The sequence below is a fragment of the Nicotiana tomentosiformis genome, chromosome 8, assembly GCF_000390325.3.
Source record: "Nicotiana tomentosiformis chromosome 8, ASM39032v3, whole genome shotgun sequence".
In the NCBI taxonomy this organism is placed as follows: Eukaryota; Viridiplantae; Streptophyta; class Magnoliopsida; order Solanales; family Solanaceae; genus Nicotiana; species Nicotiana tomentosiformis.
This window is the reverse complement of record NC_090819.1, coordinates 27482232-27507412: the sequence shown is the minus strand read 5'-3', so window position 1 is coordinate 27507412 and position 25181 is coordinate 27482232. Positions and strand designations below refer to the sequence as shown.

The 25181-nt window shown below is 36.2% G+C and overlaps 1 protein-coding gene and 2 long non-coding RNA genes across 7 annotated transcripts; 2 read left to right on the top strand and 1 right to left on the bottom strand.

The window, feature by feature from the left end:
* Positions 1-3870: 3870 nt before the first annotated feature.
* LOC104109305 (polygalacturonate 4-alpha-galacturonosyltransferase-like) lies at positions 3871-13148 on the bottom strand. Of its 3 annotated transcripts, XR_011410257.1 has the most exons (12): positions 12805-13148; positions 12563-12659; positions 7496-7530; positions 7322-7381; positions 7085-7222; positions 6896-6971; positions 6768-6814; positions 6148-6482; positions 5690-6047; positions 4819-5406; positions 4176-4537; positions 3871-4096 (listed from the first exon to the last, which is right to left on the bottom strand). XR_011410257.1 is itself a non-coding variant. In XM_033659462.2 (11 exons), exons 2-11 carry the CDS (start codon positions 12654-12656, stop codon positions 4262-4264), a joined length of 2007 nt encoding a protein of 668 aa, XP_033515353.1. In that variant the 5' UTR covers positions 12657-12659; positions 12773-13146; the 3' UTR covers positions 3871-4261. The 3 variants fall into 3 exon arrangements, 2 of the variants coding, with proteins under 2 accessions (XP_033515353.1, XP_033515354.1); XM_033659462.2 differs by having other exon boundaries at positions 3871-4537; positions 12773-13146; XM_033659463.2 differs by having other exon boundaries at positions 3871-4537; positions 12805-13130.
* A 732-nt stretch (positions 13149-13880) lies between these two features.
* LOC104109304 (uncharacterized) lies at positions 13881-14782 on the top strand. Its single transcript, XR_689198.4, has 2 exons — positions 13881-14265; positions 14361-14782. It is a non-coding gene; the product is annotated as an uncharacterized lncRNA (long non-coding RNA).
* Positions 14783-18642: 3860 nt separating this feature from the next.
* LOC104109303 (uncharacterized) lies at positions 18643-21734 on the top strand. Of its 3 annotated transcripts, none has more exons than XR_011410254.1 (6): positions 18643-18796; positions 19096-19171; positions 19251-19372; positions 19991-20040; positions 20487-20867; positions 21494-21734. It is a non-coding gene; the product is annotated as an uncharacterized lncRNA (long non-coding RNA). The 3 variants fall into 3 exon arrangements; XR_011410255.1 differs by having other exon boundaries at positions 18660-18951; XR_011410256.1 differs by lacking the exon at positions 19991-20040.
* The last annotated feature ends 3447 nt before the right edge of the window (positions 21735-25181 follow it).

Sequence of the window (25181 nt, the reverse complement as noted above, 5' to 3'; positions counted from 1 at the left end):
AGTGTTAACTCCCAATACATGATTTCTAGATATAGCAACAAAGAACCAACGAATTATCACAGAATAGGTCCTATAGGCATGCTTTCTAAACAATATTGTTAGTCACATTGACAACATTTAGTTACCGGCTACTTAGGGTCCTAAACTCATGATTTCTAAGTAAGACAGTCAGATTTGGAAGCTCTATAGGCACGATATCTATTAATAGACATACGTAGAAGTAAAGCATGACAAACAACTAGCAGGTAAGGTCATTTGATCTTATAGGCATGCTTTCTATCCATTTATGCAAAAATTAAACTACCTTAGGCCCCTTTTAACTATTATCCCCATTAACCACTTCTGACAAATTATTACAGACCAAAAATAGTTACAAGCCCAATAGGGGCTGAATACAACGGCGATAGGCCCAAAGACATAATAACAAGCTACAATGCGAACCCAGGTACATTTGGCCCTTCAAAATCTCCAAGAACACAACTGAAACCCATAGATTGCACCATAATTCAGCCTCAAAGGAGGTACTACCCAACTGATTTCGGAGGCAGGCCTTACCTGGCCATATGCTTGACGAATTATAGTAGACCAAACACAAATTCCTAGAGGCAGACCTTCTAGGTGCTTGTGCAAGTGTATGTTATAACAACTATTCAATCAACATAATGCAAAAGGAGGAGGATTTCAATCCAAACAATAGATAAAAACATGTATGCTACTTTCTAATTGAGTAATTACAAGCTGACTTTTGATCATTTGAGTATTATATGAAAGACTTATTCAGCAAATTTTATTTTAATTTAAAAAGTCTCTTGTGCTTATGCCTCATTAATAAAACGCGCCTCAACGCCCGAGCGTACGCCCCGAATTGCTAGGCGTACGCCTCTTGAGACTTTTGCCCCACACCATCACCTCGGGGCATTTTTGGTACGCCCTGCCCCAGGGCTCACCCCGAAAACGCCTTTTAAAACACTGATCGACGATTCTAAAGTTCCTTTTTCATTATTTGGAAATACTTTTACGTCGTATTTTGCTGTATAATAAATTGATCATTGAGTCATCATATGATGCAATTACTTAAAATTTCTTCGAGGGCTGTCATGGTGATGTATGCTATAAATAAAAGTACATTTGTCTCGTTGATGAATTTAAATGAGTAATATGGTCAATGAGAATTCATATAATCGACCCCAACTTGTTTCGCATTGAGACATAGTTGTTGTGGAGTGGTAAAACATAAATATAAATGCAGTTTCTCAAATCTAGCTACTATTTTACAATTCATTAGGTATTGAACCCACCTTTTCATGGCAAGATCACAGGTGAAAAGTACACAATAAGTAAAGGCATGATACTACCTAGACATTGGACAAGAAACTAAATTAGATACTTCTGAAAGTATGCTGGATCCATCACAACTTAGGGTAAATATTGCATAATCCTGTCCTCTGAGAATTAAGAATATGTAGGTGCTAATATTCCCTTTTAACAGTATCATATTTCTCACACAACAGTTCTCTTAGTCTACTCAGCCGCTGGAACAATTCATTATTCCTGTTCTGCTAAATGAAGTAAACACAAGCGATAGTGAGCCTATTCATGCAGCCATTCCATGCAGTAGTGGATGTAGCTTTTTTGACCAAAAAAAAAAAAGTGTACCCACTCATGCATAGAAAGGACCCATAAGTTATAACTTGTAACATGCTTGAAATAAATATATCATCAGAATCACTATCACAATATTTAGCTCAGAAAAAAATATCATGATATATTTAGCAGAGGAAAGAAAATCAAAGATATGATATAGTTTGAGAAGACAAACCTCAAATCTAATCCAGAGGATATCTCCTAATGGAACATTGAAACATAAAAGGGCATTCTGGTGCACTAGGCTCCCGTTACACACGAGGTCCCGAGAAGGGCCGGACCACATTGGGGTCTTAGATATGTGTGTCAATAATTCGGTTTGGCCGGTTATTTTATTTGTACCATACCAATTTTTCGGTTATTTTATTATGTATAACCAAAATTAAACTTTTTGAAATTGTCCCAATCATGTCGGTTTTTCTTCCGTATCGGTACGGTTCGGTTATTTTCGGTATTGTTTTTAATGTCATGTAAAAGTCGCCAGTAAAAGTAAAATGCAATAACATACATACGTTTATAGGACATAGCAAAACTCTCTAAATAATTTTACTGTTTAAATGGTGATGAATTAAGAAAACATGAAAGATAGTATATATCCATCAACTACTCTACAGCATCGTAAAAGAAACTAAGCAAAGACAAAGAAAAAATAAATCACACGACTAGAAAGATATTAACTAAATTGGGACTCAAGAATAAAGTATATAGAAGATTAAATATTCAAAAAGATAAATCTAAATCATATGAAATAAAATATATTCAATACATTGTATTTTGCTACTCATAATCGTTAGAAAACTGTGTCTTGCTAATGAATATGTGAGATAATTTAGTTTCAGTGGGAGTAACATAATAGGTTTGGGAATTAGGATTTTGATTTTAATTATTTATTAGTTTGTAATCATTTTATAATTTCAAAGGCCAAGCAAAATTTAATGCTTTATTATTTTTAAACATAGTATATAAATATATTTTCCACATATAAATTTATTCAGTACGGTTCGGTATTTTTTCGATTTATTTTCATAAAATAAAAAACCTACCATAATTATCGGTACAGTTATAGATTTATATAAAAACCTACAATTTTATTAAAAGAAACTTACAAATCAGTTTGATGCGGTACGGTTCAGTCGGTTTAGTCGGTTTTTAAATATCCATTGACACCCCTAGTCTTAGATAGGGGTGTACATAGGTCGAGTTGGTTCGAATTTTTTAATTACCAAACCAAACCAATGGAGTCGGATTTTTAAATTTATAAACCAAACAAAACCAACAAAGTCGATTTTTTAATCTCGATTTTTCTCGGATTTTTTGGGTTTTCGGGTTTTTTCCGGTAAAGTCTTCATAGCATAAAATATGTAACCTGTGCTCCAAATATTTCTTAAGTCCTAGTAATATACAACTATATAATTTATTTTTCAAGAAACTAATAGAATAATATGAGATAAGTCATAGCATTATACTAAAATATTCAATAACAAAGATAAAATAATAAAATTACATAAATTAAATATTGCTAATTAATAAACCATAATGAAAATTAACATAATCTAAAAATACTATATAGGTCATGTTAAAATAAGTATAGCTAATAAGTATAAATATTAATTACATAACTAAGCACTCAAGAAAAAGATAAACTAAGTTATGCATTTTCATTATAAACCAATGTAAAACTAAAATAATTATCCAACAATATCGTTATTCCTAGTATTGAATTAAATTCCTTTTATTAGAATTAGTATTGATTTGAACTTTGTTTAAGTTACTACATTTATGGCCTTTAAAATTTATTTATCATTCAAGAATGTTAAATCTAAACTTGAAATAATACGTTAAAAGATAAAACTGTGAAAAAGTTTAAGAAATATTTATAAATTACATTACAATAAATATTTATATGTATAAAATATTTTTAAAAATTATATAAATATACTATCGGGTTGGTTTGGTTTCGGTTTGACTTTTTTTAATTAAAACCAAACCAAACCAATTATGGTCGGGTTTTATTTTCCAATACCAAACCACATCGGATTTTTTTTTCCGGTTTGACTCGAATTATGAATTTGGTGCTATTTATCGGTTTTCTTTGTACACCCCTAGTCTTAGATACGCAGCATTACCTTGCATTTCTGTAAGATGTTGTTTCCGCGACGAACCTGTAACCTCCTGGTCACATAGTGGCACCTTTTATCCTTGCGCCAAGGCTACTCTTCAGGATCGTGAAACATAAGAAGAAACTACATTCCTTCAACTCTAGAAACGCAAAATACAGCGTCATCTAAGTGGCTAAGCTTGCAAGAACCACTTCGATTTAATTCAAACAATATGCTAGTTAGTGCTCAAAGAATACACTGAGTCAGAATATTACAAACTCTACTTCACCCTAATCATACATCTCCATGCAGAAAGGATTGGTTGCTGGTGAAAAAGGCAGCAGACATCAGAACTGAAAAACAAATACGAGTGAATCAGGCGAAGAATAAAGAATCAGGGGGGTAGTTTCACAATGGAGACAAGAACATAACTGTATATGGAGCTCTTCTGTCAAGACGGTCATAGAAATGTGACCATGCAGAGCAGACCAAACTGCACTTTTAAATTCATCACTCATTCATTCACCTAGTTTGCAGCTGTGAATGTATGGATGATCAAACTTAATATATTTGGCCCAGTATGACCTGTACTTTGTCATTGCCAACTCTAGCCATGGTTTCATGTTCCCATTGTAGTGTATCACAGCTGCATTCTCAATTTCTGACCTATCGATACTTGGGCTGTAACCCAAACCTAGAACATGCCATGACTTATCCAGCGGATGTGTAAGCCCGTAAAATGTCATTAGCCCTGGAGGCAGTGTCCCTAGCTTCCAGAGGACCCTGTCTTCATTCTAATGCAAATGCAGAAAAGAAACAATCAACTTAGTACGATCCCTTGAAAATTAAGATTCTTCTGTAAGTGTGGGGTATTGGGAGAGAAGCATACTACCAAATTTCACTTCAAGTAATCAATCTCAATATTGGTGTAAAGGAACATATGATATATGCTATAATCAAACATCCTGAGCCGAAGTAAAATAAGCTTCACATAATGAAACTCAGTGTAGAGGTACCAAAACAGTATGGAAAAATTAAATATTTTTGGCAGAAAGGAACGCATAAGATGTCTCACCATGTTTTGCCACTTGTGATATATACCAGTTATATCTCTCTTCTTCCACTCCTTCAGATCAAAAATGTTCATCCCATATGCCCAACCGCAAGCATTTGGATCAAAGTTTTTGGCAATATGAGGATTTGAGAAATTTAGATACTTGTCAAAACGGTGAAAACTCTGACCGCATGTTTCAACAGCACCATTTACTTTCTCATGAAGATTTACAGACCATAGTCCCGTCAAGTCTTGCTGAACAACAATATCATCATCAAGAAAAAGGATTTTATCTAATTTGGGATAAATCTGAGGGAGATAAAATCTGAGGTGATTGAGCATTGAAAGATATTTGGGGTTCCGGTACTTCAAATTAGAAGAACCAGCTGATAGCGTGGTGGAATGTGCACCCTTGAAATAGTACTCCTTCATAGCAGCAGACTCTAGCTGCCGTAGGACAGGACAGTATGAAGAATTAAGCCACTTGAACTCGTCGACATTTTCAACATGGATTGTAGCTTTTCCAGGAGGGTTCAGCAAGAACCACATATTCATAGCTCCAAAATTCAACTTATCAGTGACAAGATGAAATACATGTTTTGCTGGTTCCTGCAAAACAAGAAGTGGTATTTTCAATAACCCAAAAATAGCTTCTAAAATGTAGCCAACATGTTTTCTGGTGATGTAACTATCAGAAACATACAAGATACTTAACTATATATATGTATAAAAGACTTATCATGCATTTTTGAAATGTTTATAATTGTTACCAAGGATTTGAACATCATTAATTGATATCAAAGAAAGTAGAAAGTCTGTCACGCATCCATAGTAAAGACAAAAAACTGCAATGTGGATAATGGCCTGGATAATCCCAAAGAAAATTCCTTACCTTAGCATTCATGATAGTTGAGTTGACAACTACTGAAGCGGCCAAAACATTGTCAGAGAATAGGGCATAATGGAAAAGACTAGGATTTTCCAGATTCTCACGTCTAGGGAACTTTCTTTTTTCAGGAGGGAGGAGGTAATAATCAATAGTCAGACGCATGGATAAGCAGTGGATACCATTTGGAATGGTTTTTGCAGCTAATTGGCTCAAAAAAGTGCTCTGCCTCTTCAAACTTCTAACTTGCTCATCGGCAGATTGCAGCGTTGCTCTCAGCTTCCCCGTGACAAGCTTGCAGTCATAGAGCTGCTCTTTAGCTTTTGAAAGCACTTGGCCCATTGATTTAATCTTCTCATGTGCACTATTTGAACACAGGAACATGAATGAGTTAATCTTTCCTTTACAAAACAGGGACAAATGAACAATGGCCAAGTATCTAAAGGTCAACAAGAATGTGCTACCTGTGAGTTAGATCAGCATCAGATGTTGCTTCACCTAATGCATGCTGACTTTCTTTAAGCTGATTCTGTAACTCTTGAGCCAAGCCAATCTTTTTCTTCATTGTTGCAATGCTTATATACACCCTTGCCATAACCATTTGGTCTCGCATCAAGCGTACCTTTGAATCAGTATTCTCATTTTCATTCTCTTTCCTCCATATGCTATACTTTCCCAGCACAGCAGAGTCAACTGACTTAGAGCGTTCAAGGGCAGCATTTTCAAGCTTCACAGTTACCTCATCATCTTGTTTCACTAAAGCAGCATCATGCTTTTCGCGTCTCCTCTCTCTCAGTTGCTGCATAGCACTTGAAAAGTTATAATAGCACAACCAGATGAGGCATACAAAGGTAGGGGGGAGCGTAGGAGAGAGACAGAGAGTGAATTGAAACTGAATATTTCAAATCATACTCTCTCTCTCTCTCTCTCTCTCTCTCTCTCTCTCTCTCTCTCTCCCTCTCTCTCTCTCTCTCTCTCTCTCTCTCTCTCTCTCTCTCTCTCTCTCTCTCTCTCTCTTTCTTTGCTGATATCGGAAGTGCAACAAAAGTAAATGCAAGTATAAAGCGGCCGATAATGATAGTACCCTTCTGGCCAAAATAGCAGGTGCATCCAAAAACTGAGAACGATCATCTGCTTGGAAAAAAGTATATCTAATTATTCATATATTTGTGAGGCACTCAAAAGTTGCCAAGATCTGAACAAACTATTTACCATCTACAAGATCATCCTGTTTGCCTCTGGAGATCTCCGTTTTGACATATGCAGCTATCTGATTTGGCTCATTTCCCTGTGCTACATACAACACGATAATAAATCAGCATATTGCAAGTTAGATTATTTTTCAGCAATAACTAATGGGAATAAACAATATCCAAACTTGAGTCTGACACTCATTCCGACCTCTACATTATTAGTATGGCTCTTGGCCAAGCTTTCTTCACCGACAGATTGCCAGAATGCAGACAAATTCTTCTTTCTGAATGAGTCAAGACTGAAAGGTCCTAAATCATCTGCACTGGCTTTGATGACATCAAACACCTAAAAATATGCTCAATTACTGAGAGTTGGAAACTATTCTATTCTAGAAGGAGACCAAAAGGAGTGCTCAATTACAAAAATCAACATTAGAAAACTTGCCTTTGTTGTCAACAAAGGTTTAATATGTTGCAAAGCAAGCCTCTCTCTCCAGTCTAACTCCTGCACCAGAACGAAATTCTTCTTTTGATGATGACAGCGGGACGAAATTCTTACTCAACTACAATCAGCAACTTGGATCCTAATGCACAGTTAATACATAACAAAGCTGGATACCTGCTTACTTGAAGTGGTTGAAAAATCATTATGATCTGTAAAAGGAACAGAAAGTTGGGTTATTACAAATTATGCAACCATAGGAAGGATATTGTAAGTGAGACAATTAAATACAATTTATGTATGTATGTATGTATGTGTGTGAGAGTTAACAAATACATCACTAAGTGTTTTGGCATACAAAGATTCCACTCAATACCCACTCTGAACCACCACTAAAGGCGCAATTACCTTTTTCACTATGAGATGTGCTCTGACAACAGTAAAGTGGTGCCGGTCAGTGTTTTAAAAGGCGTTTTCGGGGCGAGCCCCGGGCCGAGGCTTGCCAAAAATGCCCCGAGGGAATGGTGGAGGACGAAAGTCTCAAGAGACATACGCCCAGCAATTCGGGCGTACGCCCGGGCGTTGAGGTGCATTTTAATAGTGAGGCGTAAGCCTAAGAGACTTTTTCAAATTAATATAAAATTTACTGAATAAGTCTTTAATATAATAACCAAATTCTCAAAAGTCAGCTTGTAATTACTCAAAAGTTTTAAAAAGGAACTGAAACATTAAATTTAAAAGTCAAGACAATTTTTTTATTGCTAGAAGCCCTAATTTATGGTCTTTCCTAATTCTTTATCTTGTCCGCTAGTATGCTACTATTTTCCAAAAGCAACGAACAATAAATTATTTTTTTTTGGAAACACAAAGTAATCTCGTTCTCTTCCATAGCAGCAAGTTCAAAGTTCAAATTGCAGGTTAGTCATCCTTTCTAGATTATTTTAACTAGTGTTTTGTGGGGATGGAGCACATCTATATATATTTTTCACTTATTTATAGTTTTTAAAATTTTTATGCAATTTACCTATTTAGAAATATTTACTGTAATTATATTACTTTATGAAATATTAAAAATTGAATATTGATAGGGCTTACGCTCCGTGCCTCGGGGCTTAAGCCTCACTGAGGCATATGTGAAACGCCTCGCCATACGCCCACGCCTTTTAGAACACTGGTGCCAGTTACTCAAATAATGGTTTGAAAAGTGAAAATCGCAAACAAAATAAAAAATGACAAGGTCCATGCGGCTTGAACCGTAAGTGTTAAATGAAGCTTACATTTTTTTGGAGTGAATCGCATAATCTGGGAAAAATAAAAAATACCCAAACATATATGAATTTAGTACTATAATAAAATTACGATTATTATAAAAAAATTCACCATCAAATGTACAATAATGCTGATATTAATCCAACTCCTCAAAGTTGAGATTCAGGGAACCAGCTACTTCTTGTTTGAATCACTTTGCACGTCATTGTTTGAACTTTGAAGCACATACTTCTTCAAAGTGCATGGCTTCACTCACAAAGGGATAATCCCTTGCTTCGCAATGTTTCATCGCTTTAAGCGATGCTTTTAATAACACTGCTCAAACGTCGAACCGAGTTACTGCTTCCATTCCAAGACTAAAAATTTACCTACCTTCTGCTCAAGAACCCAATTAATTAAGTTAATATATTCTTATTATTTTGGGAGCATTTGACATGGCGGAAAATGTTGTTCCACAAAAATTATTATCCCTTGAAAAAATCTTATCTTGAAAAATTATATTCGTGATATATGGTAATCATATAAGGTGTATCTGGTTCCCTTACCTTACATTCGTTATAAAAAGAAAGGTGTATCCAGTCCCAACTCCGATAAAGAAGGTCGCGGTAAGGTGATGGTCGTAGTCTAACTTTGAGGAATCTACCAAGTATTGATTTTGTTGGGACATGCCTACCTAGACACACTACATCAGCACCCAGGTGCCGTGTTAGATGAGCAAGGAGTTTCGTAACAGCATAACCTAAGTGTGAGGGAGTATTGATATGGATTTGAATAAAGTGAACTGAACACATAGTTCATATCAACAAAATCCCAAATAATTTTAGATTAAGACATAATTGATTATTTTGATTGTTGGAGAGAAGAAGACAACTGTTGTAGCGTGCTTCCAATTCATTGTATAGTGAAAATCAGACAAATCGACCTTTGACAGTCGGTTAAAAGCGTATTTTGCATCTTTCTATATTGTTCAAACCACTTTACTCTTTCTTTTCTTTTCTTTTTTGTCCCTTCTCTGATCAGGGTACTTGGATTTGGAACCAAAGGAGATGAACACAAAGGAAAGAACACCTGAAAAGAAATTCTATCCAAGAATTCACAAAAATCATTATGATCCTTTATGGAGAATTCTCAAGTCCATTTCACCTTTAGTCAAACTAAAGCATACTACTCCCTCTGTCCTAAATTCATTTTTTTCTTCTTCTTCTTCTTCTTTTTTTCCTTTTTTTTTAAAATTTTAAATTTTCGATATCCAAAAGTTTTTCAGCCCTTCTACGGGGGCAGCATCTCCCAACATTGTTCATTTAACTTTTAATATTATACTATAGAATTCATTAACCGACTCTAACTAGTTTGAATTGGAAATTGATTGAGTGATTGATCGTGCGTTGCTTGCACTCTCTGTCAGATATGATCATTTCTCATCTATTCTAATCTTATATAATTGTACATCCATCTTGCATTCATCTTTTTTCAACACTAGTCTTGTAAATAGACAATTTGTCCCAACATTTACCCTTATATGATATTTGTTGATCTAACACTCATTGTATAGACTTACCTTTCTTTTGCTAACTTCCTATCACCAAGTACTCCAGTATCGCTCCTACATATCAGCTATCCAATTTTAATTCTACATGTTACGCCTTCATCTATTATGCTATTCTCCTATAAGATATTTGAATTGTAAATACCATAATCTCATCTAATCTCACTTCAATTTCACTCTTTTTAGTTCTTACAAGGGCTAAACATGCAATAGTATGCATTATGTCTACTTCAACTAATCCAGAAACTTAATGCATTATACTGGATTTTCCTATGAATGTTAAAGTAAACCGAAAACTCTGCATCATGAACCGCTCATCCCTTTGCTTCTTTATTTCAATAGAGTGTTCACTTATCCCAAAAAAGGGGCATATCAGCTAAATCCGTATGGAGAGCTAAAAAACAGCTTTTGACATACACATGTAATGTTTTTCTATTTTTTCCCTAATGCTCATCATAAACAAGTAGGTGTTAATATAACCCAGCTCTATGAAGTCAAGAAATCAGAGGAGCAGCATAATAAGCAAAATCAAATTCTACTAATTCGTCTATCAACTATAAAAAAAAGGTAATAAGGCCAAAAGCCAATGTTATTGTCACATAGACACTTCCACAATTTTAACATCTTAGATATAATGAGGTGGACGTGGAAGTGAGGCTTGATATACAAGTCATTCCCAAGAGAAAATTTCAAGTATCTTGGGTCGGTAATCCAAGATAATGGGAAGATCGACGATGATGTCACACATCGTATTGGGGCAGGATGGATGAAATGGAGGCTCGCATCCGGTGTCTTGTGCAATAAGAATGTACCGCTAATACATAAGGGTAAGTTCTACAGAGTGGTTGTTAGACTGAGTATGTTGTATGGTGCAGAGTGTTAGCCAGTCAAGAACCTCATGTCCAAAAGATGAAAGTAGCGGAAATAAAAATGTTGAGTCGGATGTGTGGGGCTGTGGGCATACTAGGAGGGATAAGATTATGAATGAAGAAATTCGATATAAGGTGGGAGTGGCCTCCGTGGTGGACCAAATGCTGGAAACAAGACTGAGATGGTTCGGGTACGTGAAGAGAAGATGCATAGATGCCCCAGTAAGGAGGTGTGAGAGGTTAGACATGGTGGGTCTAAGGAGAGGCAGAGTTAAGCCTAAGAAGTATTAAAAGAGGTGATTAGGTAGGACATGGCTCATCTTCAGCTTACAGAGAACATGATCCTTGATAGGAAGGTGTGGAGGTCGAGAATTAGAATAGAAAGTTAGTAGAATAATATATATTGTCTGTTTTGGGTCAAGCACACACGATTTTCTCCAAAAAAACTCACACCATTAAGAGTATCATTACACTTTATATATTACTTCTTTTTCTTATCAACTTTCAATATGAAACTTTGTTCGCACACCCAATAATTTCTCCTTGAATTAAGTTGCATATGATCCATCACTATGATTCTTGGGCTTATCTGGAGATTCACAGAGTACAACCCATATCATCCGAGTACTTATGGCCACCAAAGCACACAATCTTCTTTTTTGTGTGTGCGTCCCAAGCTAAAGGTAAAAGTAGTAAATCGGCCCATAGACGGGCAAATCATAAGCTGGGCTTCATGCTAACACTCAGGCATCTCTATACTCGTTACACCGAACAATTGGCTCGATACAATTTGATGAGCTAAACCAGCCTAAATACATTCTTAACATGAGTGATACTGTCCTTTTTTATCCAATCCCGCACGATTTTCTCCAAAAGCTCCATACTATTAGTAGTATCACTACACCTTATATGTTTTTTTCAATCAACTTCCGATGGAAACTTTGTTTGCACACCCAAAAATATAATAGTAAGGAAACTTTATCGATAGTTTGTATACTTGAGCAACAATGTATTTTTGGTACTCCATATGATATTTTTCAATTAAGGAATTGAGGAGTGTGTCACTGTGAAGAACTTTATAGACTCGTTATCCACATTTAGCTCTACTCCATACATCATCCAGTTAAAATTAAGCCCCGGGCCTTTGGTCTAGTGGTAAAACTGCAGTGCGTAATATGTGGGTTTGGCGCACGTACGTATTCAAATCCTGCCGTAGACAAAAGCATGGTGTTTAAGTAGAGAAGGGTAGAGGGGCGGGCCATTATCCGATGAGTTTCGAACCTTGCTCCACTAGCCCTAGGGAATTTCTCAGTTATCAAAAAAATACTATCCAACTAAAATAAAAAAATTAAGTTAATCTCACCAAATTCAAATCAATACGCTCCATGAAAAGAGTTTAAAACACTTTGGGCCTCAACAAGTTCACAAATCTGAGTGATAACATTCAAACCCAATGTTGAGTACTAACATCACTACAAAAATTGAAGATAAACGAAAACCACAAGTTAAGATTTATCCATTGGAACAACTAGCCCAGCAATGTGAAAAATATACACTAACCAATTGAAGTAGAGCTGTACAGGCCCAGATATGAACAGAACACGAGAACCACAATAGGGTAGCCTACACCAGATAATCCCCTCTTCAATGCCATATCCTGTTCACAAAAAACGAACAAAAAATAAGAATCTCAGATGCAAAATGTGACCCAGATTAGATTATGTACAAAGAAAGTTAAATATAGAGAAAAATGTTACATAGGAATATTACAGAGAGTTCTCCTGCTAGAAGAAGTTCATTACCCAAAAGAGAAAAACAGGAATCTGAAAATGTGTGGGTGCGTTAAATAACAATGTAATTATAGGATTGTGCCCGGATGAAAGGAAAGGAGTGAAAGCGAATCTAAGAAATTGAGTGAGAGAAAATAGAAAGATCTTTTCATCTCTTTCCTTGCATTTCAAATATTTTGTTTTTCTGGTTAAGAAGTTTTAATTGTAAATGTGGTACGACGTCGTTTGTTGGCCGACCTGTATAGCGATGATAATGGGGCGGTGTCGGGTGCGGGGCGGGTTTGAGATCATGCGGGTGCGTGGCAGGTGCATATGAATGCGGGGCGGGACGGGTTTGAACATTCTTTTAAAAACTAAGAATAGTTGCGGGTTGATAATTATGTGAGGCGGGTTCTCAGTTTCAAACAAATTTGCATTTATTCTTATACTTATCCCTAAAAAGAGATTTTGAATGTTTAATATTTTAAGTTGCGGGTTGATAATCATGTGAGGCGGGTTCTCAGTTTCAAACAAATTTACATTTATTCTTATACTTATCCCTAAAAAGAGATTTTGGATTTTTAATATATTAAGGCCGTGGCTATTATTAACTGAAAAAATCTGATTCTTCCTTTCCTCTTTTCTTTTTTATTTTCTCATTCATGTTTTTTCTCCTTTTTCTTTTTGGTATAAATCTGCTCATGTTAAATAAATTAACAATGAGAAGAAACAAAGTTAATCCAGTAGCCAACTCTGGAAGTATGAATTTTTGTAAGACTAAATAAGTAATATATAATTAGCAGAGCCAAAAGAGAAGATTTGCTAACTGACTTAAATAAACAAAATTCAGTAAATTAAAGTTAAATAGAACAAAATAATTCAGACGAACGTGCTCACAAACGGAAGTTTTTCGTTAGGTGTGGCGGGTTCATGCGGGACGAGGTTGAAAAGAAAAAATTTTGCTATGCGGTGCGGGTTAAAGTTTTGCGGGTTAAACTTAAACCCGCACCGCAATCGCAAATCGCTTCGCCACATCCCACTATCATCTCGCTCACGTCGAAAAAGAATCAAATATATCCCCATACAAAAATAGTTTATATATAACCTTCGATATACTATTTGGTGACCTGCTATTATAATATGGAATAAGTATACTCTTATTTTAGATCGACCCATCCCATTTTTTTTAATTCGATTCAATTCAGAAAAACCATTGCCCGACCCAAAGTCCACCCCGATTGCTTCTCTCTCTCTCCTCTTGTCCTCCTCTCTTCTCCATCACCTCACTGTTATGGCCATGGCCGAAATTTCCACCAGCGAACTCGCCGAAAATGATGGAGAATCTTTAGATTTGTCACCTCGCATCTTCTTTTACCCTTTCTCTATACCTACACATGTTTATACACCGATCTGGAGAAATATATACAAGAGGTCAAAGATCTAAAAGTTTTGGGTCTGGATTTTACTGCATCTGACCATGAATATATTTTTCCGGTGAGTCATTGCTCTATTGTTTCATATTTTCATTTTATTTATCAGATCCGGAGACGAAATAGATAGTTAAAACTCCGACCATCCATTTTTTGCAGCTCCGGCGAACCTCCGACGACTTCTGACCCTACACTGCTGCCTCGTCCTTTGTTTCTTATGTTTGTCACTAACAAGTGAACTTGCACAATTAGGGAGAAATTTTTTACTTCGTACACTGATCACCTTCATTTTTTTTCCACTGAATGAAAATGGCTCTTTTAAGATTGGGATGTGATGTTCTTCCTTATGAAGCTCCTTTTATTTCTTTGATTTTTTATTTAAGGGATCTTTCTGATTATGTTATTTTTTTGTGTGAATTCTGAGGTATCAATAGGTAAATGCTTAGCAGATTCTGATGCTCTAGGTTAAAGGCAGAAAAGTTGTTATCTATACTGCCATAAATCCAAGTCCATAGATTTTAGATGGTTGAATAAGATATATTTAAGGAAGCAAACTAGTATGAGTTCTACCAGTTTTGGCCTTTTGCAGTGTGTTGTTTGAACTACATGACTGGACTTTTGATTATTGGTCGGGCAGTGTTTTTCTTGAAACGGATGTGGTGCAGCCATGTGTCATTCCATCTAAAATACCGATATATTTATTTTATGTACAACAATAGCATTTAGAATGACCAAATAATATAACGAAGAATATGTTTAAATTATTTTTAATAGTACAAGAATATATCTGACCATTTTTCGTGCTCACGTTAATTACTTGGGGAATGAAATAGATTCATGTATCATAAATCAAAATTATTGGATTAATCAGAAGAAAATAATATACACACCCTATGAAACGAGAGTAATTTCTTATTTTAATAATCATAATGTTTGGGTCAATTTGTATTTATCTATCAAATAGTTATCAGATACCTATTATCTCTCGTTAGCAAAGATATTGAGTAGTTTTGTCAATCAAAATTTACATAGATAAAAAAATATTACCTAAATATTCTATCTCTATATGAATTTGAACACAAATCTCTATTGTTTTCAACTTCATCGATGAGTTAATAAATAATGTAAAAAATTAGTAAGTCATGTTACATGAAATCATTCTTTAATCTTTCAAGATACCACATTTCTGGTATAATCATAATTTAATCTAGCGAATCAATAATTCTTGACTCAATGAAGAAGTTGTTAAATGTAATAAACATACATATCATAATCATCGTCTTTTAACGAGCCTTTTCTACAAGAATACAAGTTGTTTAATATTTGAAATTGAAGAATTAAAAATTAGTCGATTTAGCGTTGATGGATGCCGTGAATGTTTGCCACAACCTTGCTTGTGTAAATTATTGTGCTATAAGCCAAACAATTAACTTGACTGCTTGGCACAAATCATGACAACGATAATCATGCGGTTACAATGTACTTTCATTATTTTGTGGGGTTTGACATGGACCCTTACTTACTTATTAAACTCAAAAGAAAAATACAAGGTGAAAGAAACGTTACCTTACTAATCCTAATGAGAATAATAGGACATACCTTACCTTTTACAAGACTAACTAAAATCAAATAATCCTATGATTATCCCAGAGTTCATAGCATACTTTAAGATGATATTGAATAAGATAATCCTAGTAAAGTGCAAAAGAATTAAAAACAGTGAAACAATTCAAGCTAATAACTAACTCAAAGTTCAGTCGCTCCTCCAAGTCTTCAATAATGCCATCACCGAGCAGGTAATTATCAACTGCAAAATTAGCTCAAAAGTCAGCTAACACATTGCCTTCCCTATGAGAATGTGAAGTTTTGAATTGAAACCCATTACCGAAGGCTCAAATACAACAACAACAAACTCAGTATAATCTCACAGGTGGAGTATGGGGAGAATAGTATGTACGCAGATCTTACCCCTACCTGGAGAGGTAGAGAGGTTGTTTCCGATAGACCCTCGGCTCAAGAAAAGATGGCAAGGAAGAAAAGGGAAGAAGAAGAAGAAGAAAGAGGGGGAAGAAAGAAAGAATAGGGAGACAAAAGACAATAAGGAAAAAAGGGGAGAAAAAGTGTATCAAATAGTAATAAACATGGAGCAATAATTTTCAGTAAAAGGGGAGAAAACGTAGCCTCAAATAGTAACAGTCAGGGAGCAACAATTTCCAGTAGTAGTTTTCAAAAAACAGTGGACGTGGTAGCTAAGTACTAGATATACTAACAAACTAGAAGAAAGTATCTTTCAACCAACAACAAGAATACTACTAGTAGTATTGGTAAACCTAGGAGAAAGTTACAACTGCTTGTCAACCCACCACCTTAATCCTCGACCTCCACACCTTCCTATCGCTAGTCATGTCCTCGGTTAGGTGAAGCACCGACATGTCCTGCCTAATCACCCCTCCCTAATATTTCTTTGGCCTACCCCTGCCTTTCCTCAAGCCCACCATGTTCAATCTCTCATACCTCCTGACTGGGCCATCTATGTCTCTCCTCCTCAGATGCCCAAACCATCATAGCCTCAATTCCCGCAACTTGTCTTTCATAGATACCACTTCCACCTTGTCTCTAATAATTTCATTCCTAATTTTGTCTTTCCTGGTATGTCCACACATCCATCTCAACATCCTCATTTCAGCTACGCTCATCTTATGGACATGTGACTTCTTGACGGGCCAACACTCAGCTCCATACAACATAGCCGGTCTAACTACCACCCTGTAGAATTTGCCATTAAGTCTAGGCGGCACATTCTTGTCGCATAAAACCCTCGAAGCTAGCCTCCATCTCATCCAACCCGCTCCAATGTGGTGAGTAACATCCTCGTCAATCTCCCCGTCGCCTTGGATTATAGACCTAAGATACTTAAAACTATCTCTTTTGGGAATGACTTGAGTATCTATTTTTACTTCCACTTCTTCTTCATGCCTCTCATCACTGAACTTGCACTCTAAGTATTCAGTTTTCGACCTACTCAACTTGAAACCTTTGGACTCCAGCGCCTGTCTCCAAACTTCCAACCTAGCGTTTACACCCCCTCATGTCTCGTCAATCAGTACTATGTCATCAGTAAATAACATACACCATGGCACCCTCTCTTATAAGTGTCGCGTCAGCACATCCAACGATAGGGAAAACAAACGCGGGTTAAGGGCTGATCCCTCATGCAACCCCATATCCACAGGGAAATGTTCCGAGTCTCCTTCCGCAGTCCTCACCCAAGTCTTAGCACCTTCGTACATGTCCTTAATTACCCTAATGTACGCTACCGGGACTCTGCTAACCTCCAAACAGCTTCATAGTACATCCCTCAGGACTTTGTCATAAGACTTCTCAAGGTCAATGAATACCATGTGCAAGTCCTTTTTCCTCTCCCTATACTGCTCCGCCAATCGTCTCATAAGGTGAATGGCTTATGTAGTTGACCGTCTCAGCATAAATCCGAACTGGTTCTTAGAGATAGATACACCTATCCTCACTCTCTTCTCCACCACCCTCTCCCAAACCTTCATAGTGTGACTCAGCAGCTTGATACCCATATAGTTGTTGTAGTTCTAGATATCACCTTTGTTTTTGTACAACAGAATAATCAAGCTCCACCACCAATCTTCGGGCATCTCTTTCGTCTTGAAAATGATGTTAAACCAGCAAGTAAGCCACTCCAAGCCTACCTTACCCGTCTCTTTCCAAAATTCCACCGGGATCTCGTCAGGCCCAGTCACCTTACCCTTTCTCATCTTCCGTATTTCCACATAAACCTCCTCACACTTAATACACCTACAAAACCCAAAATCTCTCAGACTCTCTGAGTTCTTAAACTCACCTAGCACGATGTTTCTATCCCCTTCCTCGTTCAAGAGTTTATGGAAGTACTCCTACCATCTATGCCTGGTACATGCCTCTTCCACCAATACCTTACCGTCTTCGTCTTTGATGCACCTCACCCGATCCAGGTCCCGAGCCTTCCTCTCCCTAATCTTGGCTAACTTGTGCAACTTCCTATCCCCTGCTTTGCCCCCAATATCCTCATACAATCTTTCAAAAGTTGCAGTCTTTAAATTTCCGTTTTAGGGACTAAGTGTCCCAAAACTCCCGGTAAGTCACATAAGCAGAAACAGATACGGAAAAAATATTAAATAGGGGATCGAGGCTAATACACTAAAAAAGATCGGTCGTGTCGTTACACCCAAAGTAAATATGCAAGACAGGGGATCTCCCGAGGTACCGCCTCGTAGTCCCAAAGTGAATATGAAAGACAGGGGATCTCCTCGGAGTGAGACAATTCCCTCTACTTTTCCCCCCAAATGTTGGACACACCCGCTAAAAAGAGACCCACTCTAATTAATTTTCTATTATTTTTTATATGTAATAAAATAAGAGTATAAACCTATTAATACACTACATGTCTACATCTGATATACTACACTCAAACGACACTCACAACTCTCTCTCTCCCAAATAACCTTCCTCGTTACCGGAGATTACGAGGAGAAGACAAACCACCATCGGCGGCAACGGTGGCGTCAACACCGGAAAATCTCCTTAAGGTTAATACTCATTTTGCTAATCCGCTAGGGTTTCTCAAAATGTTGTTCGAGTTTATTGGTAGAGAATCAAATTTGTTCATGTGGTAAAAGATAAGTTTGAAAACTAATCGAAGAGCCATCTTGTTCAACTTATTAATTTTCTCTTCCTTAAAGTTGTGAGTATTTTCTGCTGAAGCTTTAAATCTAATCAGAAATCTGTTAGGATATTTTTGTACTATAATTCATCCCTTTTTTGCAATCGACTTTATGAGGAAAATATAAAATTGCACCCTAATTTCATCCTATTTTCTACTGTAAAGGTTGCACGATTTTTGCCTTTAAAGCAGAATAGTAGCAGCTTTCGCGGTCTTCTTGTCAAGGCAGAATATCCCCAAGGTATAAAATTCTCTTTTTTATTGCTGAATGTGTTAAGAATAATTGAGTTCTTACAATAGCTTCCTCTATATTTGAGCAGGGATCAATGCAATATCTGAGCTCGTAAAAATCAGATATTTTTAATATTTGTCAGCGATAAGCAGGAGGCTGTTGCTGCAACCACTGCTATCCAAGAGGAGATATTTTCCGAGATGGGAATTGGTGAGCTTTAAATTACTCATGCTTTACTTCAAAGACAGTTCAACTTAGGCAATTGTTGAGTATTAAAGAGCAAGTGCTCTTTTTTCTGCAGTATAGTCATACATATGTTCGTTGTACATATGTTAGAGCATGCGTGCAAAGACTAAGCACTTTATACTCTAATCTAGTTGAACCGTGTTGCTTGGTCATCGTATAGTGGTCCTTGTGTTTCAAAAAAGAGATGCCAAAAACCAGTTTTGCAGATAGAGCTAGGCAGAATTGCAGAACTGTTACAATGTGATTTTGCAGAAATGGTTAATATATACTTGTGATGCTGATGGTATTTCTGCTGTTTCATAAAATTGTATATTTAGCTTGGAATCAGAACCATATTACCCATTTTCTACAGGATGATAATCTTGTCATTTTGATTGTTTATTAGTTTAATTTGATAAGAAGTTAGATTGGGTTTCTGCTCTCTTTTCGTTGTTGTCGTTGGTTCAAAAACTAGTACTAAAGTTTTTCCATTGGTGATATGCAGTGTCATATAATATTTGGGGAAAAAGCGTACCTCCAATCGTTATGCATGCTTCATATAGTTATATCATTATAACATGAGTCTTTATTTCTCTGTTGCAGATCCAAGATTTGGTCTTGCTTGCTTGGGAAAAATAAACATGACTTATGAGGTTGCTTTATGGCATCATTTTCGTATAAGGAAATCTATTGCGTGAATTCTTTCTGTCCTTCCTGGTTTTCCTAAAATACTTAGTATCATGGATTTGTCATACTTTCTACCTACCATAGGCTTTATTTTGCAGCTGATAATCACCTAGGATGTGTATGCAGCTTAAATTGAAATACTATAATGTGCTAAGTTGTGTAGAAGTTCTAAATTCATTTCTTAGGAAGCAGTCTATATTCTTTTCTTGAGGTATGTTCTGTATATAGCTTTTCTTGATTACCATATTAATTGCATTCTTTTATCTTGTCAAGCTTACATTGTTCTCAATTTGAAGTGTTATCTAATTTGCAATTTCATTAATATCTGTCATGCTATCGTCTGAAAGACGTCTATTTATTTGCTTTTATTTCTCTCTTCTTGGCTCTCATGTGTATCTAATTTTGAACACAGGAAAGCGGATCAGGAATTTGAACTTGAAAGCGATGAAATAATTTAGTGTCAAGAGTTTGCTAATTACTGGGACTGGTGTCAAAAGTTTGCTAATTTAGAGAGGGTTCAACTTGTCTGCAGAATATTAAAATCATTCATGCCTTTATTCTAAGAGGTGTTTTTGAAAAATATTGTTTGACCAGCTGTTGGTGGTTCTTTTACTCGATTGCTCAGTGTTTTGCTACTATAATTAGTAAGCTGATGGGATAGATAGTTCAGTTGAGCCAGCAAAAATTTGCCTCCAATGTTGTGGAGAAGTGATCAAGCTTCGGAACTCCCAAAGAACGTCGAACCTTGGTAGACGAGATGCTTGGCACAACTGATGAAAATGAACCTCTTCAGGTTTGTTTTTCTCTCAGATGCTTCTTCAGTAATGGCATACTCAAGCTTATAGGAAATTTCTGTTGCGCCGATTGTTTGACTCTCAGAGGATTATCTAAGATTTCATTACTCTATTTGATTGGTTTAAGTTTTATATTGTAGATGCTCAAGCAATACAATAATTCCTTTTCTGGAAGCACTTAGCTTTTACTATAGAACTATATGCTTTTCCAGTGCTGCCCTTTAGACAACCTATTGTGTTTGTCCATCTTATTGCAAGTTTTTAGCACGATAAAATAATTTACTACCTTATATAGCTATACATGTTCTTTAGCACAATGAAGTTGAAAACTGTTAGTTTCGTTGGCTACCGAAACTGTTAGATTGTTCATTTGGTTATGTTTTTATGTTTGAGTTGGTTCAAAATAAGAAAAGCAGACAACTCTCAATTTGTCTGAATGCATATGCTTACAATTTTGGTTTTGATGATTTAGATTTGTTACTAAACTTTGGCTTCTTCGTTTGTGTGAACGTGTTTCTTTCACCTGGAAACTTTGTGCTTTATCCATTGTTCATGGACTATACCCATTCTTATAATGGTAAACCAATCCTTGAAGGGTAATGACTTTATTTATCCTCTTTTGTAGGTGGAGCAACCGAAAAAAAGGAAGATGGAGATAGTGAAGATCTAGACCTTACTTAATTAAGAAGAACTTTGAATTGTTGTCGATGTTGTAGGAGTCTTTTGTTATCAAAATTTGAAACTTTAACTTTTGAAGTGTTGAACTGCAAAACATGTGATTGGGTTAAAACATTTTGCTATTATGGTTATTATTAGCTTATTGGACAATATAGATTATGAAGTATTTTATCTTTTTATTTATATAATTTCCAGGTTATTACAAATATTTATATATGTAAATGTTATTTATAACCAGGCAATATTATCAATTAAACTGTTACAATAGCCTAATAGACCTGTTGCAATAGAAATAAAATCGTTAGAATATCTGTAAATAACCGCTGCAATAACATACATAACTGTTGCAATAAATTATATGGTAATGGTTTTCAATCGTCGTGGTAAATAATAATATGGTAACAGTTTACAACCGTTGCATTAAACTCTATGGTCACGGTTTTAAACCGTTGAAGTTGAAATGAACACTCGTTGCTTCAGACAAGAAAAACCGTTGCGATAGCTGACGCTATAGCAACAGTGTGGTCAACCGTCGCAAGAACCGTTGCTCTAGATCTATTGGCACGCGAGCGGATGTAACGGTTACTAAACCGTTCCAATACATCTATAGCAACGGTTTACCTATCATTTGCAACTGTTTTCCCCGCCGTTGCCATAGGCCCATTTTCCAGTAGTGCTCCACACGCGTATAATAATGTTCCACCTTGTCTCGCCACATGCGCAAACCCACATATATACATATATAGCCCGCCTTGTCACGCCGCATGTGCATAAATCAATAGTAATAATAGCACGGCAGAAATCTCGTGCAAACACCCGAACAAAACTTCCCAACAATATAACGTGCGAATATTACATCTCATAAATTGCACCTCAAGTGCTCAAATATTACAACATATCACAGATTTGCACATCAAGTGCTCAACTATTACAATTTATCACAGATTGCACATCAAGTGCTCAAATATTACAACTCGCCACAAAATTCAACAATACATTATTTTCTACAATAAGGAGCTCATGGCTCGACCATAATGCCAACAAAATCTTAACAAATATATCTGGCAGTGAACAACTCAACAAAATAATATTTCACATAAAAATCAATGTGACAATCACACCAAATCATTATATAAAAATAAATCCAATAAAACAAGGATTTAGGTAAGACAATTAAAGGATTTAATAAGTGCCAATAATTTCCAATTTAATACATAAGGGCGTCTAAGGATCTTAACCAATGTAATTTGCACATATAAACCAAGTACGTAATCGTCACCTTTCGTACATGGTTTTCAATTATATAAATTGCACATAAGACTCAATGCCTAAGGGGTAATTCTCCAACTCAAGGTTAGGCAAGATACTTACCTTTTTGAAGTTAAGCCGATATTCCAAAATAGCATTCTTGCTTGAATTGACCTCCGGACCGCTCAAATCTATCCAAATTAATTGTAACACTTCATTAAAATTCACCGAAAATAATTCCGGATAATAAAACGTCGACTTAGAAATTTATTCTAAAAAGTCAACAAAAGTTAACGCGGGGCTCGCCTCTCGGAACCCGACATAATTTTCACGAAATTCAAACACTCATTCCGATACAAGTTCAACCATACCAATTTTATATAACAACTCGACCTCCAAATCCTAAATTTTCGTTTTTAGAAGATTTTGCAAAAATCTTGATTTCCTCCATTTATATCCGAATTAAATAATGAATATAACCATAGATTTATGAAATATAATCACTTTAGGATATATAACACTTACCCCAATCAAGCTTGTGAAAAATCCCTCCAGAATAGCCCAAATCCGAGCTCCAAAAATCCAAAACGAAAATGGCGAAATGATCACCTTAACATTCTGCCCAGTTTGCGCACCTGCGAGGGACCTTTCGCATCTGCGCTTTCGCAGAAGCGACATCAATGCTGTAGAAGTGGACGACAAAAATGTCGTGTATCGGATCTGCGATCCATGTTTCGCAGGTGCGATCGCACACCTGCGCTCCCCTTTCCGCAGAAGCGACGCAACAGGACTGCCCCATACATCGCAGAAGTGACCAGAATTCTTGCAGGAGCGAACGCGCACATGCGCACCAAAATTCGCAGGTGCGATTGCACCAGTTGCTGCCCAGAAAATCCAGCAGCTTCAACAAGTCCAAAAATCAATCTGTTAACCATCCGAAATTCACCCGAGACCCTCGGGACCTTAACCAAATATATTAATATGTCCCAAAATACAATACGAACTTAGTCGAGGCCTTAAACCATGTCAAACAATGCCGAATTTACGAATTGCGCATCAAATCGAATTATGAGTTTTCAAATCTTCCAACTTTTATATTTTACGCCGAAACGTATCAAATCAATCCGGAATGACTTCAAATTTTGCACACAAATCATAAATGATATAACGAAGCTATTCAAATATTCAGAATCGAATTTCGACCTCTTTATCAAAATTTCAACTTTCGGTCGAACTTTCCAAAACCCTTCTATTTCCAACTTTTGCCAAAATGTGTCGAATTGTCCTACGGACTTCCAATCCAAATTCGGACAAACGCCTAAGTACGAAATCACCATATGAAGCTATTGACATCATCAAAATTCCATTCCGAGGTCGTTTGCTCAAAAGTCAACTCTCCGGTCAACTCTTTCCATTTAAGCTTCTAAATAAGAATTATTCTTTCAATTTAATTCCGAATCTTCTGAAAATCAAACTCGACCACACCCGCGGATCATAATACATATTACGAAGTTGCTCGAGACCTTTAGTCGTTGAACAGTGCGTTAATTCTTAAAACGACAAGTCGGATCGTTACAGCAAATAACACCTCGCGGAAGGAAAACAGAAATTTACAACTTTAAGGAAAACACCAAAAATAACCAAAGACAATGCAGCCATAGAGAAATATCAATAAGAGCACTTTCGAGGTACCACCTCGTAGTCCCAAATCATAAATAAATTCACAATATCTCATTTTTTTATATCACCGCGGGAGCCTTCACATTAAATTTTAAAGAAAATATTTTTCCCGAAATAGCATCCCGAAATAGCATCCCGAAATGCAAGAGTGCTCTACACAATTTAAAGACATAATCTTCCACATTTAGCCCGTGTACACACTCGTCACCTCGTGTACACGACTTTCAACATATCAATATTTTCATATCAATATCAATCCTAAGGAAAATTTCCCCCACACAAGGTTAGACAAGTCACTTACCTCAAACCACGCTCAATCAGTCAAGTAGTATGCCTTTTCCTCGATTTTTTGACTCCGATCGGCTCGAATCTAGTCATAATTAATTCGATTCAATCAATACAAATTATAGGAATAAATTCCATATGGAAATATAAATTTTCTAACAAAATCTAAAATTTAACCCAAAAATTGTCTGTGGGGCCTACGTCTCGGAATCTGACGAAACTCAAAAAATCCGATAACTCATTCAATTACGATTCCAACCATACTAGTTTTACTCAAATCCGACTCCGAATCGACACCGAAATCTCAAAAATTCATTTTATGAGATTTCTAAAACTTTTCTCAAATTTCCATCTCAAAACACTAATTAAATGATGGAAACAATGATATATTCGTGTATATTGACCAAATCCAAGTTAGAATC